The sequence below is a fragment of the Nycticebus coucang genome, chromosome 16 (genome assembly GCF_027406575.1).
Source record: "Nycticebus coucang isolate mNycCou1 chromosome 16, mNycCou1.pri, whole genome shotgun sequence".
Taxonomy (NCBI): Eukaryota; Metazoa; Chordata; class Mammalia; order Primates; family Lorisidae; genus Nycticebus; species Nycticebus coucang.
In genome coordinates this window covers 88,491,989-88,505,541 of record NC_069795.1, presented here as the reverse complement: position 1 = coordinate 88,505,541, position 13,553 = coordinate 88,491,989, and the positions used below count along the sequence as shown (strand labels likewise).

The 13,553-nt window shown below is 44.3% G+C and overlaps 1 protein-coding gene and 1 pseudogene across 2 annotated transcripts in view; both read right to left on the bottom strand.

Moving 5' to 3' along the window:
- LIPH (lipase H) overlaps window positions 1-4,165 on the bottom strand; it is a 73,371-nt gene extending 69,206 nt beyond the window's left edge. For both annotated transcript variants that reach the window (XM_053565571.1, XM_053565570.1), the window contains exon 1: window positions 3,985-4,165. In XM_053565571.1, coding sequence (XP_053421546.1) covers window positions 3,985-4,033 — 49 coding nt within the window. In that variant the 5' untranslated portion in view covers window positions 4,034-4,165. The remainder of the gene's footprint in view (window positions 1-3,984) is intronic.
- Window positions 4,166-12,400: 8,235 nt separating this feature from the next.
- On the bottom strand, window positions 12,401-12,852 carry LOC128567483 (28S ribosomal protein S16, mitochondrial-like; annotated as a pseudogene).
- Window positions 12,853-13,553: the final 701 nt, after the last annotated feature.

The following is a 13,553-nucleotide window of genomic DNA, read 5'->3' as shown; positions in this document are numbered from 1 at the left end:
CTCTCTCTTGCTCAGGCTGGTCTCAAACTCCTGAACTCAAGCAATCTACCCACCTCAGTCTTCCAGAATACTAGGATTACAGGCATGAGCCACTGTGCCCAGCTGCACATTAACTTCTTTAGAACAGTGGTCCAAGTTCAGGTTTACTGACTCCATGCTGTCTTTAAACATTTACGGAGATGCAGATCAAGATGCAGAGGTACATTCTCAAGTACTCTGCATGCTAAACCATGGATGTTAGTATGTGGGATACAAACTCACCCCAAGTTGATTTGGCCAGCATGTTTCCAGTAACTCACACCTTGAGCACACTTTTATGCGTGCCTAAAAACACTGTTCTGAAAGAATTTCTAAAAGTACAAGAAATAAAAATCTAAAAAAATTTTAAATTTTAGGCCAGAAACTTTGCCTTGAAGGTATTAGAAAATAAGTTGGATACCCATTTTTTTTTTTTTAGAGACAGAGTCTCACTTCACGGCCCTCGGTAGAGTGCCATGGCCTCACACAGCTCACAGCAACCTCCAACTCCTGGACTTAGGCGATTCTCTTGCCTCAGCCTCCCGAGTAGCTGGGACTACAGGCGCCCACCACAACGCCCGGCTATTTTTTGGTTGCAGTTTGGCCGGGGCTGGGTTTGAACCCGCCACCCTCGGTATATGGGGCCGGCGCCTTACTGACTGAGCCACAGGCACCGCCCTGGATACCCATTTTTTAAGAGAAGTAGACAGAGCCAGGTGTGGTAACTCATACCTGTAATCCCAACATTTTGGGAGACCAAGGAGGGAGGATCCCTTAAGCCCAGGATTCGAGACCAGCCTGGGAAACATAGCAAGACTATCTCTACAAAAAAATTTAAGATATTAGGTGGGTGTGGCGGCGTGGGCCTATAGTCCTAGCTGCTTGGGAGGCTGAAGCTGAAGGATTGCTTAAGCCCAGAAGTGTGAGGTTACAGTAAGGTATGATCACGCCACTATACCCCAGCCTGGGCTAACAGAGCAGAGAGGTGATACTTGTATGTCCCTGGCATGAAATTCTATTAAGATTTTTAAATCTGGGGCGGTGCCTGTGGCTCAACGGGTAGGGCGCCGGTCCCATATGCCGGAGGTGGCGGGTTCAAGCCCAGCCCCGGCCAAAAATAAAAAAAAAAATGAAGATTTTTAAATCTGGGGCTGCGCCTGTGGCTCAAAAGGAGTAGGGCGCCAGCCCCATATGCCGGAGGTGGCGGGTTCAAACCCAGCCCTGGCCTGCAAAAAAAAAAAAAAAAAAAAAAAGATTTTTAAATCTGAAAAGCATATTTTTTATGCAGAGGACCATGCTGAATATAGCATTGTAAAGTCATCCTGAGCCAGACTGTGAAGGGATCACAGTCGGCCAGGGTCAAACCTGGTGAAATATTTGTTTCTCTTATACTTTGGGCAGAGACAGGCAAGAAACAAATGAGCAAAATGCACTCTTGATTAGGTACATATCTCTTTTTAACCACTGGCCCTATTTCTTTAGGATGCCAGATTTTCTCACTCTCATTTCTCAGTCATATACATAAACGGGCACATTTACATCCACTCACCTTTGCCAACAAGTTAGAGAAAGATGAGTTGGACACACATAAGCACAGTTCTAAATCATTCCAGAGGATTTCCAATAGTTGAAGAAATAATTCTCTTTTTGGCACTAAGGTATTTTCTCTAGGAGAAATATCTACTTTGGAGGTTGCTGTGAGCTGTGTGAGGCCACAGCACTCTACTGAGGGCCATAAAGTGAGACTCTGTCTCTACAAAAAAAAAAAAAAAAAAGTGGAAAAATATCTACTTTTACACAGTTGCCAGAGGCCAAAATATTGATAGCAGACTAGCTTTCAAAAATAGTTCATTTAGGGTGGCGCCTGTGGCTCAATCGGTAAGGCGCCGGCCCCATATACGGAGGGTGGCGAGTTCAAACCCAGCCCAGGCCAAACTGCAACAAAAATATAGCCAGGCGTTGTGGCGGGTGCCTGTAGTCCCAGCTACTCTGGAGGCTGAGGCAAGAGAATCGCTTAAGCCCAGGAGCTGGAGGTTGCTGTGAGCTGTGTGAGGCCATGGCACTCTACAGAGGGCCATGAAGTGAGACTCTGTCTCTATAAAAAAAAATAGTTCATTTAGGGTGGCGCCTGTGGCTCAAGGAGTAGGGTGCAGGTCCCATATGCCGGAGGTGGCGGGTTCAAACCCAGCCTTGGCCAAAAACCACACACACACACACACACACACAAATAGTTCATTTAGGCTCAGCACCCATAGCTCAGTGAGTAGGGTGCCGGCCACACACACTGAGGCTGGCGGATTCAAGCCCGGCCCAGGCTGCTAAACAACAATGACAACTGCAACGAAAAAATAACTGGGCATTGTGGTGGGCACCTGTAGTCCCAGCTGCTTGGGAGGATGAGGCAAGAGAATCGCTTAGGCCCAGGAATTTGAGATTTATGTGAGCTGTGACGCTATGGCACTCTACCAAGGGTGACATAGTGAGACTCTGTCTCAAAAAATAATAATAATAATTAATTTAGAACAACATAAAACTGTGTTCCAGGGCCCATCTACAACTAACATATCTTGAGGGCATATTAAAAATGCATAGTCCAGGGCGCCTGTGGCTCAAAGGGGTAGGGCGCCAGCCCCATATGCCGGAGGTGGTGGGTTCAGTTTTTGGTTCCAGCCAAAAATTGCAAAAAAAAAGAACAGAGTCCAGGCTGGGTGCAACGACACACTCCTGTAGTCCCTGGTACTCAGGAGACTGCAGTATCCTGTGATCAGTGATTGTTCCCGTGAATAGCCCTTGCACTTCAGCCTAGGTAACACAGCAAAACTCCATCTTTAAAAAAATGTTTTAAGGGTGGCGCCTGTGGCTCAGTGAGTAGGGCGCCGGCCCCATATACCGAGGGTGGTGGGTTCAAACCCAGCCCCGGCCAAACTGCAACCAAAAAATAGCCGGGCGTTGTGGCGGGCGCCTGTAGTTCCAGCTACTCGGGAGGCTGAGGCAGGAGAATCGCCTAAGCCCAGGAGTTGGAGGTTGCTGTGAGCTGTGTGACGCCACGGCACTCTACCAAGGGCAATAAAGTGAAACTCTGTCTCTACAAAAAAAAAAAAAAATAGAATAAATTCCCAGCAATGGTTTTACTAAGTCAAAGGGCATGAACATTTTTATGGTCTTACTATATAACATATTTCCCTTTTGCTCTTCAAAGAAATTATACCAATCGGGCGGTGCCTGTGGCTCAAAGAGTAGGGCACCGGTCCCATATGCCGGAGGTAGCGGGTTCAAACCCAGCCCCGGCCAAAAACCAAAAAAAAAAAAAAAAAAAAAAAGAAATTATACCAATCTTCATTACCACAAGCTATGTGGAAAAGAACCTGATTCTTCACAAGTTGAGAAATGTTATTTTTCTTTCTAAGCATTTCACTTTATTTTTGTTACCTTACCAGGTACATTAGTATGTTGATTTTGATTTCTCTATTATAATTAATAATTTTAAGTTATCAGTATGCCAGGAACCATTTTAAGAAGTTCACATATATAAAATTATGTTTTACCATAAAAATAATTTAAATAAATCTTCAGTGCGTGAAAGTATAAAACCCCACCCTCTACATATTAGATATCATAAAATAAACTTTTAAATTTCCAGAAAATACATGAACTCATTTCATAGACATGGAAAGGCACATAAAATTCAGCTATGAAAGAAAAGACTATTCCGTATTCTAGATTTTCCAGCGTGTTTGATTTTTGTACATAAAAAATTTATTCAAAGAAATAATAATTTATTTTATTATTGAGAAAATATTCTTTTTTAGGATTAGAAAATTCATTGAACCTGTATCTTCTTTGTTTTAAAATGACCATATGGAACCTTAAAAGCTCACTGTAGGAACCGGGATGATAAAATGCAAAATAACAATACTACTAGTATTTTTAAAGTAATTTTAAAAAGTTATTCAGTAAATGACCTACCTGATTGCACCAAGCACATCAAACTGATGAATAAGTACAATCTCAGCATATGGAAACTGGACAGAACGTGTGTCACATTCACAAGAAAAATGATTTACGTCGCCGAGCCTTAAGAATTTCCCCCACAGGCTTTGCTGACGGTGAGCTCAGAAAACTAATCCAGAGGTGTGGTGACAACAGGAAGTTCCCTAGGGACTGACTGCGGGCGGTCTCAACCCTTTCAGGAGCCTTGACTCCTCCTCTTCTCAATAAAAGGTCAGTCACTGTCTACCTCACACGATTTTATGCATATTTTAATATTATAATTTGTATTTGCAGAATGACGAGTTCAAGATAGTTTCATTCTTTGTGGGCGGTTTACTAGTTGTTTGGCTTGGTGTGTTGAAATCAAGTGTGATTTGAAATCTTTTCCTTCCTTGCTCTTGTGAATGAGAGAACAAATACAGCTAGTATTCTGTTGGCCTGTGTATACAGAAACACTTGTTATGTTAATTCATCATTCATTCATCATAGGGCAGTCTTTAGATTGTATTAAGGACATTTTATTAGGTCAAATTATATACCTGTATATATATATATTTGCCAAAATATATCTACTTTTCAGATCAAAGGAAACTGTTTTTGGTATGAGATACTTTTTTTTCTTCCTGTCCAGAATTCCTATCTAATAGTTCTTAGGAAAAGTAAACACAAAAACTTACATAGAGGGTGGCGCCTGTGGCTCAGTCGGTAAGGCGCTGGCCCCATATACCGAGGGTGGCGGGTTCAAACCCGGCCCAGCTGAACTGCAACCAAAAAATAGTCAGGCGTTGTGGCAGGCGCCTGTAGTCCCACCTACACGGGAGGCTGAGGCAAAAGAATCGCTTAAGCCCAGGAGTTGGAGGTTGCTGTGAGCTGTGTGATGCCATGGCACTCTACCAAGGGCCATAAAGTGAAACTCTGTCTCTACAAAAAAAAAAAAAAAAAAAACTTACATAGAGAACTACAGCAGAATCTAGCCACCTCAGTGTTAGAAGTAACTAAACTAGTGACACCCAGCAACAAGGTCATTTAATTCCTGTTCTGGTGAAAGTGGTTGGAATACTTAAAGCTTCTGGTGGCCTAATCAGCTTAAAAATAAACAAATAAATACACAAACAATTTAAGAATACAATTTCAGTGCAGGCTCAATGGATCACCCCTATAATTCTACCACTTTGGGAGGCCAAGGCAAAAGGATCACTCCAGACCAGGAGTTAGAGACTAGCCTGAGCAACAAAGCAATACTTTGTTTCTACAAAAAATAGAAAAATTGGGCGGCTCCAGTGGCTCAGTCTGTGGGGCGCTGGCCCCATATATCGAGGGTGGTGGGTTCAAACCCGGCCCCTGCCAAACTGCAACCAAAAAATAGCTGGGCGTTGTGGCGGGCGCCTGTAGTCCCAGCTGCTCGGGAGGCTGAGGCAAGAAAATCGCTTAAGCCCAGGAGTTGGAGGTTGCTGTGAGCTGTGTGAGGCCACAGCACTCTACCGAGGGCCATAAAGTGAGACCCTGTCTCTACAAAAAAAAAGAAAGAAAAATTAAGCAGGTGTGATGGAACAAGTCTATATTCACAGCTACTTGGGAGGCTGAAGTAAGAGGATCACTTGAGCCCAGGAGTTTGAACTTGCTATGAGCTATGATGGAGCCCCTACACTCTAGACTGGGGGACAGAGTGAGGCCTAAAACAAAAACAAAAACAAAACTTTTCCATTCAAAGCATCAAACAAAAGCCACTAGTCATTTAGCATTGTCTGCCTGCAGTATGTGTTTTTTAATAGGCTCTGTGCTAAGGACCTTAGCTATAATACCTCATTTAACCCCGTGTAACAACCTTGTGAGAGGTGTAATTTTATTATCTTCATTTTACAATCAAGAAAACAGAGAACTGGGCGGCGCCTGTGGCTCAGTGAGTAGGGCGCCGGCCCCATATGCCGAGGGTGGTGGGTTCAAACCCAGCCCCAGCCAAACTGCAAAAAAAAAAATAGCCGGGCATTGTGGTGGGCGCCTGTAGTCCCAGCCGCTCAGGAGGCTGAGGCAAGAGAATCGCGTAAGCCCAAGAGTTAGAGGTTGCTGTGAGCCGTGTGACGCCACGGCACTCTACCAGAGGGCGGTACAGTGAGACTCTGTCTCTACAAAAAAAAAAAAAAAAGAAAGAAAACAGAGAACTGAAATGCTTTGCTTAAGCCCATATGACTAGGGCGGCACCTGTGGCTCAATCGGTAAGGCGCCGGCCCCATATACCGAGGGTGACGGGTTCAAACCCGGCCCCGGCCAAACTGCAACAAAAAAATAGGCGGGCGTTGTGGCGGGCACCTGTAGTCCCAGCTCTCGGGAGGCTGAGGCAAGAGAATCGCTTAAGCCCAGGAGTTGGAAGTTGCTGTGAGCTGTGTGAGGCCACGGCACTCTACTGAGGGCCATAAAGTGAGACTCTGTCTCTACAAAAAAAAAAAAAAAAAACCATATGACTAGTGAGTGGAAGACGTGGGATTTGAACTCATGTTAGTGAACCAGCCAGTTACACTTAGTAACTATTGTCCTTAGCTAACAGTTGGTGGGATCTGCACCTTTCCCCCCAGCAGAAGGCAGTCCATGCAATGTTGAGGAGGGAGACAGCTGGGATTTTAGGAACAGAGGACACCTTAAAGCCTCAATGTTTTAGGTAAGAGACTTTAGTCAGCACTTCAGTCTGTTTCTGTTTTTGTCTTATACTTTCAGAAATAAATTAAGGAAATATAAATAGAAAATCAAATAGATGGGGCGGCGCCTGTGGCTCAGTTGGTAAGGTGCCGGCCCCATATACCGAGGGTGGCAGGTTCAAACCTGGCCCCGGCTGAACTGCAACCAAAAAATAGCTGGACGTTGTGGTGGGCGCCTGTAGTCCCAGCTACTCGGGAGGCTGAGGCAAGAGAATCGCTGAAGCCCAGGAGTTGGAGGTTGCTGTGAGCTGTGTGATGCCACGGCACTCTACCGAGGGCTATAAAGTGAGACTCTGTCTCTACAAAAAAAAAAAAAAAAAAGAAAATCAAATAGATGACCTGCTAGCTAGCTTGCCATTTTTTTCACCTGCTCTAAGCTTTACTAATTTCAAAACAATTGCCCTCATGGCCCTCTGGGACAAATGGAGAATTGTCTCATATTTGTCTTAAGAACTGTTAGAAAATGTATCATTCCTTGTTGCCTGATAAATATTTGCTGAGCTCCTATCAGTTTTAAATACCATACCAAATGCTAATCTAGGGAGAACCAGTGTACATTTTCCTGGAAACTAACCAATTAAAGGAATAAGAATAATTTCTGTTGCTTTGTGTTACTGTTAATGATTTTTCTTGCCTGTAGGCACCAAAGTCCTCTAATTTCTAACCATGTGTTCCTTTCTGCTTCGGGCATTCAGTACAGCACAACAATCAATGGGAGAACCTGTCCCTTCTTTGGGTTACTAGTGAGAAATATCAAATATAAAGAAACAAAAAACAGAGGAGAGGAGAAGAAGGAGGGAGAGGAGAATGGGTGTTCTGACTTTTAGTGATGGAACAGTTGTGTACCTTAATTGTGGTGGTGGCTATAGAAACTATACATGTTAAGTTTGCATAGAACTATACACACGTACTTGTAAAACTGGTAAAATGTAAACGAGTTCGTAGATTGTACCAAAGTCAATTTTCTGGTTTTGATCATGCGCTATAGTTAACATGGGCTGGGCGCAGTGGCTCATACCTGTAATCCTAGTGCTCTGGGAGGCTGAGGTGGATCACTTGCACTCAAGAGTTTGAGACCAGCTTGAAAAAGAGCAAGACCCTGTCTCTACTAAAAATAGAAGACAAGCCAGGCATTGTGGCAGGCACCTGTAGTCCCAACTACTTGGGAGGCTGAGGCAAAAGGATCTCTTGAGCCCAGGAATTTGAGGTTGCAGTAAGTTGTGATGCCATGGCACTCTACTCAAGGGTACAGAGTAAGACTCTGTCGAAAGAAAGAAAGAAAGAAAGAAGGAAAGAAAGGAAAGAAAGGAAAGAAAGGAAAGAAAGAGTAACAAACAACAACAACAATAAAAGATGTTAGTAATTGGGAAAACTGGGTGAGGGTACATGGAACTTCCTTATACTATTTTTCGTTCAAAGACAGTGTCTTGCTGTATTGCCCAGGCTGGGCTCAAACTCTTGGGCTCAAGTTATCCTACTTCCTCAGCCTCCTGAATAGCTGAGACTACAGGTACATGCTAATACACCTGGCTTATTTTTACAACTTCCTGTGAACAAATAGTTATTTAAAGCAAAACATTTTGGGCTGGAACTTACAAAATCGTTTGAAAGAACATTTACTTGGGGCGGCGCCTGTGGCTCAGTGAGTAGGGCACCGGCCCCATATGCCAAGGGTGGTGGATTCAAACCCGGCCCCGGCCAAACTGCAACAAAAAAATAGCCGGGCGTTGTGGCAGGCGCCTGTAGTCCCAGCTGCTCAGGAGGCTGAGGCAAGAGAATCACTTCAGCCCAAGAGTTAGAGGTTGCTGTGAGCCATGTGACGCCACGGCACTCTACCCGAGGGCGGTACAGTGAGACTCTGTCTCTACAAGAAAAAAAAAAGAACATTTACTCAAAAGCATTCTGAGGAAGACTATTTCTTTTTTTTTTTTTGAGACATAGTATCACTTTGTTGCCCTCAGTAGAGTGCTGGGGTGTCATTGCTCACAGCAGCCTCAAACTCTTGGGCTCAAGTGATTTTCTTGCCTCAGCCTCCGGAGTAGCTGGGACTACAGGCACCCACCACAATGCCTGGCTATTTTTTTTAGAGCTGAGATCTTGCTCTGGCTCAGGCTGGTTTTGAACCTGTGAGCTCAGGCTGTCCACCCACCTCCACCTCCCAGAGTGCTAGGATTACAGTTGGGAGCCACTGCACCCAGCCTGGAAAATCATTTCTTTCTCTTTTCTTTTCTATTTATTTATTTATTTTATTTATTTTTTTGAGACAGAGTTTTTCTCACTCTGTTGCCTGTGGCATCAGCCTAGCTCACAGCAACCTCAAATTCCTGGGTCCAAGCAATCCTCCTGCCTCAGCCTCCCAAATACCTGGAAGTTCAGGATGGCTAAACCACAATGCCCAGCTAATTTTTCAACTTTTTGTAGAGATGGGGTCTTGCTTTTGTTCAGAATAGTCTGCAACTCCTGAGCTCAAGTGACCCTTCTGCCTCGGTCTCCCACATGTTAGGATTTTTTATCATAAGCCACCATATCCTGCTGGAAAAACATTTCATTTATAATGAGCTAATCAAGAGTTTCGCAATCCTATGACCCTGATAAATGACCACAATTTAAGAATGTCAGATTTTCCTCATTTCTAACCTAGTATTACGCAGTGGCTTTCCCCCCTTTTTTTGGAGACAGGGTCTCACTTTGTCACACAGGCTGGAGTGCAGGAGCATGAGTAATCACAGCTCACTGCATCCTTGAACTTCCTACCACAGCTTCCTGAGTAGCTGGGAGGGACTACAGGTGCATGCCACTGTCCCCCACTAATTTTTTTTTTTTTAATTTTTGGTGGAAATAGGGATCTTACTACTATGTTGCTCTGGCTGGTCTCAAACTCTTAGGCTCAAGCAATCCTCCAGCCTCAGCCTCCCAATGTGCTGGGGTTGTAAGTGTGAGTCACTATGTCTGGGCTTCTTAAATGTTTTTTTAAAACCTAGAAATCACTTGCCACAGAGGGTAGAGTAAAAGGTCCAGGCAAGTTTCCAAATGTGTGGACAGGAAAAACAGGTATGAAGTATAATGGAACTGAGGGGTGGAGGTTTTATAACTCTCATTGGTTTCAACAGCAAAGAAAGATGACCTATGTCCCCACCCACCCTGGTTTAATGGTATATGAATCACTGTAATAACTTTTTGCTTTCCCATCCACACAAGTGACCCTGCCATCCCTTACTTGCAGTCCAAATGTGGACAGATAACTCTGTTCCCTGGATTCATATCCAACTAAGTGATTAGGGTAACTTTCTCCAAATCCATATATTTGTTTCACTTCATCATCCCTTCATTTTTTTTTTTTTTTTTTTTTTTGTAGAGACAGAGTCTCACTTTTCCACCCTTGGTAGAGTGCCATGACGTCACAGGACTCACAGCAACCTCCAGCTCTTGGGCTTCCATGATTCTCTTGCCTCAGGCTCCCGAGCAGCTGGGACTATAGGCCATCATCCCTTCATTATTGAACATTTATTGAGCTCCTACTAAAAGAAGAAGGAAAAAATAGAATATGACTCCTTCCATCAAAGAGTCAGACACATGAATGATGATAATAATGATGTACCAATAAAGAGACATGGATACAAAATCTATGAGAGAAGAGAGGATGATGCAATAAGATATGGGGAATTGGGCGGCGCCTGTGGCTCAGTGAGTAGGGCGCCGGCCCCATATGCCGAGGGTGGCGGGTTCGGACCCAGCCCCGGCCAAACTGCAACAGAAAAATAGCCGGGCGTTGTCGTGGGCGCCTGTAGTCCCAGCTGCTCGGGAGGCTGAGGCAAGAGAATCCCGTAAGCCCAAGAGTTAGAGGTTGCTGTGAGCCGTGTGACGCCACGCACTCTGCCCGAGGGTGGTACAGTGAGACTCTGTCTCTACAAAAAAAAAAAAAAAAAAGATATGGGGAATCCCAGAAGCAGAGGGTATTGGAAATCTTCACAGAGGAGGTGCCCTATGATCAGGGTGCTAAAGACTAAATAGATAAGCCCAGGAGCTGGAGGTTGCTGTGAGCTGTGTGAGGCCACGGCACTCTACCAAGGGCCATAAAGTGAGACTCTGTCTCTACAAAAAAAAAAAAAAAAAGACTAAATAGAAGGTTGTCAATGAAGAAGGTGGGGAAAGAACATTCCAGGCAGACTGATGGCATGAAATAAGGGTGGCTTCAGAGTTTAATAATTATGATAGAGAAATGATAAAGTAATTTTTTTTTGAGACAGAGTCTCATTCTGTTTCACTGTGTAGGGTGCTGTAGCATCACAGCTCACAGCAACCTCAAACTCCTTCTAGGTAGCTGGGACTACAGGTATCTGCTACAATGCCCAGTTCGTTTTTCTATTTTTAGTGGAGGCAGGGTTTTGCTCTTGCTCAAGCTGGTCTGGAACTCCTGAGCTCAAGCAATCCACTTGCCTCGACCTCCCAGAAATGATAAAGTAATTTGAAGACAGGCTGTGAAGAACTTTGTAAACCATGCTTGGGATATTGGATTTTATTTTTAAGGTAGTGGGAACCTGATGATTCTTGCACTAACTTATTTAAAAGTTAGTATGCTATTATAAAATAATACAAATGAATATGCTATAATAATACATAATATATACTAGCCTACATAAAAAATAATATATCTGAATATTAACTTCTTGATATTATGCAAATAAAAAAGTGATTTTGGCAGTTTATTGTTTTTTTATTATTATTATTTTTTTAGAGACAGAGTCTCACTTTATCACCCTCAGTAGAGTACTATGGCATCACACAGCTCACAGCAACCTCCAGCTTCTGGGCTTAGGCGATTCTCTTGCCTCAGCCTCCCAAGTAGCTGGGACTACAGGTGCCTACCACAACGCCCAGCTATTTTATGTTGCAATTTGGGCAGGGTTGGGTTTGAACCCACCACCATTGGTATATGGGGCTGGCGCCCTACTCACTGGAGCCACAGGTGCTGCCCAGATTTTGGCAGTTTATTATAGAAGAAGAAAAAACATCTGCATACTGCCTTTTTGGACATCTGCATACGTGTCTTTTTCATGGCATGAAGCTAATTTATTTTAGATGCTCTGACTTCCTTACAAACAATTTATCAAACAAAAAACTGCAAGTCCAGTTTTTTCAGTAACTCTTGTTTTGAGAGTACTGCATGGAACATTTCAAGGACACACTGTTCTAACAAGGTCAGTAGGCACACTGGCAAGACAGAAGCAAAACACTTTTTCTTTCTAAAAGTTCTATTTTAAAAAGAATACATAAAAATTTGGGATAAATATCCACTATTTGTTTGTTTCTTTGTTTTTTGTTTTTTTGACTCAAAGAACTCCATTTATTAACTTCAAAACAGAAAAATTTTAAGATCTCGGGCAGCGCCTGTGGCTCAGTGAATAGGGCGCCGGCCACATATGCCGAGGGTGGCGGGTTCAAACCCAGCCCCGGCCAAACTGCAACAAAACAATAGCCGGGCGTTGTGGCGGGCTCCTGTAGTCCCAGCTGCTTGGGAGGCTGAGGCAAGAGAATCGCGTAAGCCCAAGAGTTAGAGGTTGCTGTGAGCCGTGTGACGCCAGGGCACTCTACCCGAGGGCGGTACAGTGAGACTCTGTCTCTACAAAAAAAAAAAAAAAAGATCTCTGCACAAGTGTTTTAGGAGAACCTTGACCCCATTCCCACTGCTATGCTCATTGATGTCAGCTTGCTTCATGTGCTGAAGCCTCTGTGTCTGTTTTCTGAGACGCTTCTGTTGCTGAAGCCTCTGTATCTGTTTTCTGAGAAGCTAAGAGTACTTCACGTGCCTGTTTCCTTTGCAGTCTCTCAGCATTTGTGATAATCATAGGATGCAAAGGGAAAAAGCCCGAAAGACCCAGAAGCTTTTCCACAGGCTTAGAGGGGTGGGCTCCACAGCCAATCCAATGCCGGATCCTGTCCAGGTTGAGGGCAACGAGTTTTTCTCTATGGACGTTAGGCAGTGGATCATAGAAACCCAACTGCTCTACTACAAAACGGCATCCCTGGGACACTTGTGAGCAGCCACAATGCGGTAGAAGGGCCGGTTGGTGCTGCCACCCAGGGCAAGGCGGATGGTTAAGTGGCCCTCATGGTAGGCCTTGCAGAACAGGGTAGTGAGGTGAACCATGGTGAGGCGGGCGTGCGTCTCCTCGGAACGTCCCGCTGCCTGCATGGACCAGCCCTACCGCTGCAGCAAGGTTAGGACACCCCGCTCCCAACCCAGCTGGTCAACACATCTTGTTTACTTTTTTTTGTTTGTTTGTTTATTTTTTTTGGCCAGGGCTAGGTTTGAACCTGCCACCTCCAGCATATGGGACTGGCACCCTACTCCTTGAGCCACAGGCGCCGCCCTGTTTGCTTGTTTTTTGAGACAGGCTAGATGGCCTTGGTGTCAGCCTAGCTTACAGCAACCGCAAACTCTTGGGTTCAAGGGATCCTTCTGCCTTTGCCTTCTGAGTAGCTGGGACTACCGGTGTAATTCCACCACACATGTGAGACAGGGTCTCCTCTGTTGGTCTCAAACTCCTGAGTTCAAGGAGTTGACCCTTCCAGAGTGCTAGAATTACAGGTGTGAGCCACTGAGGCCAGCCTAATATCCATTATTTAAATATTTGCTGGTACTATATATTTTTATTTATTTGGATCTTACATAGTTATTTTACTTATTTTTTTTTATTCATTCATTCGTTCGTTTATTTATTTATTTATATATTTTTTGCAGTTTTTGGCCGGGGCCAGGCTTGAACCCACCACCTCCGGTATATGGGGCCAGCGCCCTACTCTTTTGACCCACAGGCGCCGCCCTCATTTATTTATTTTTGAGACAGAGTCTCA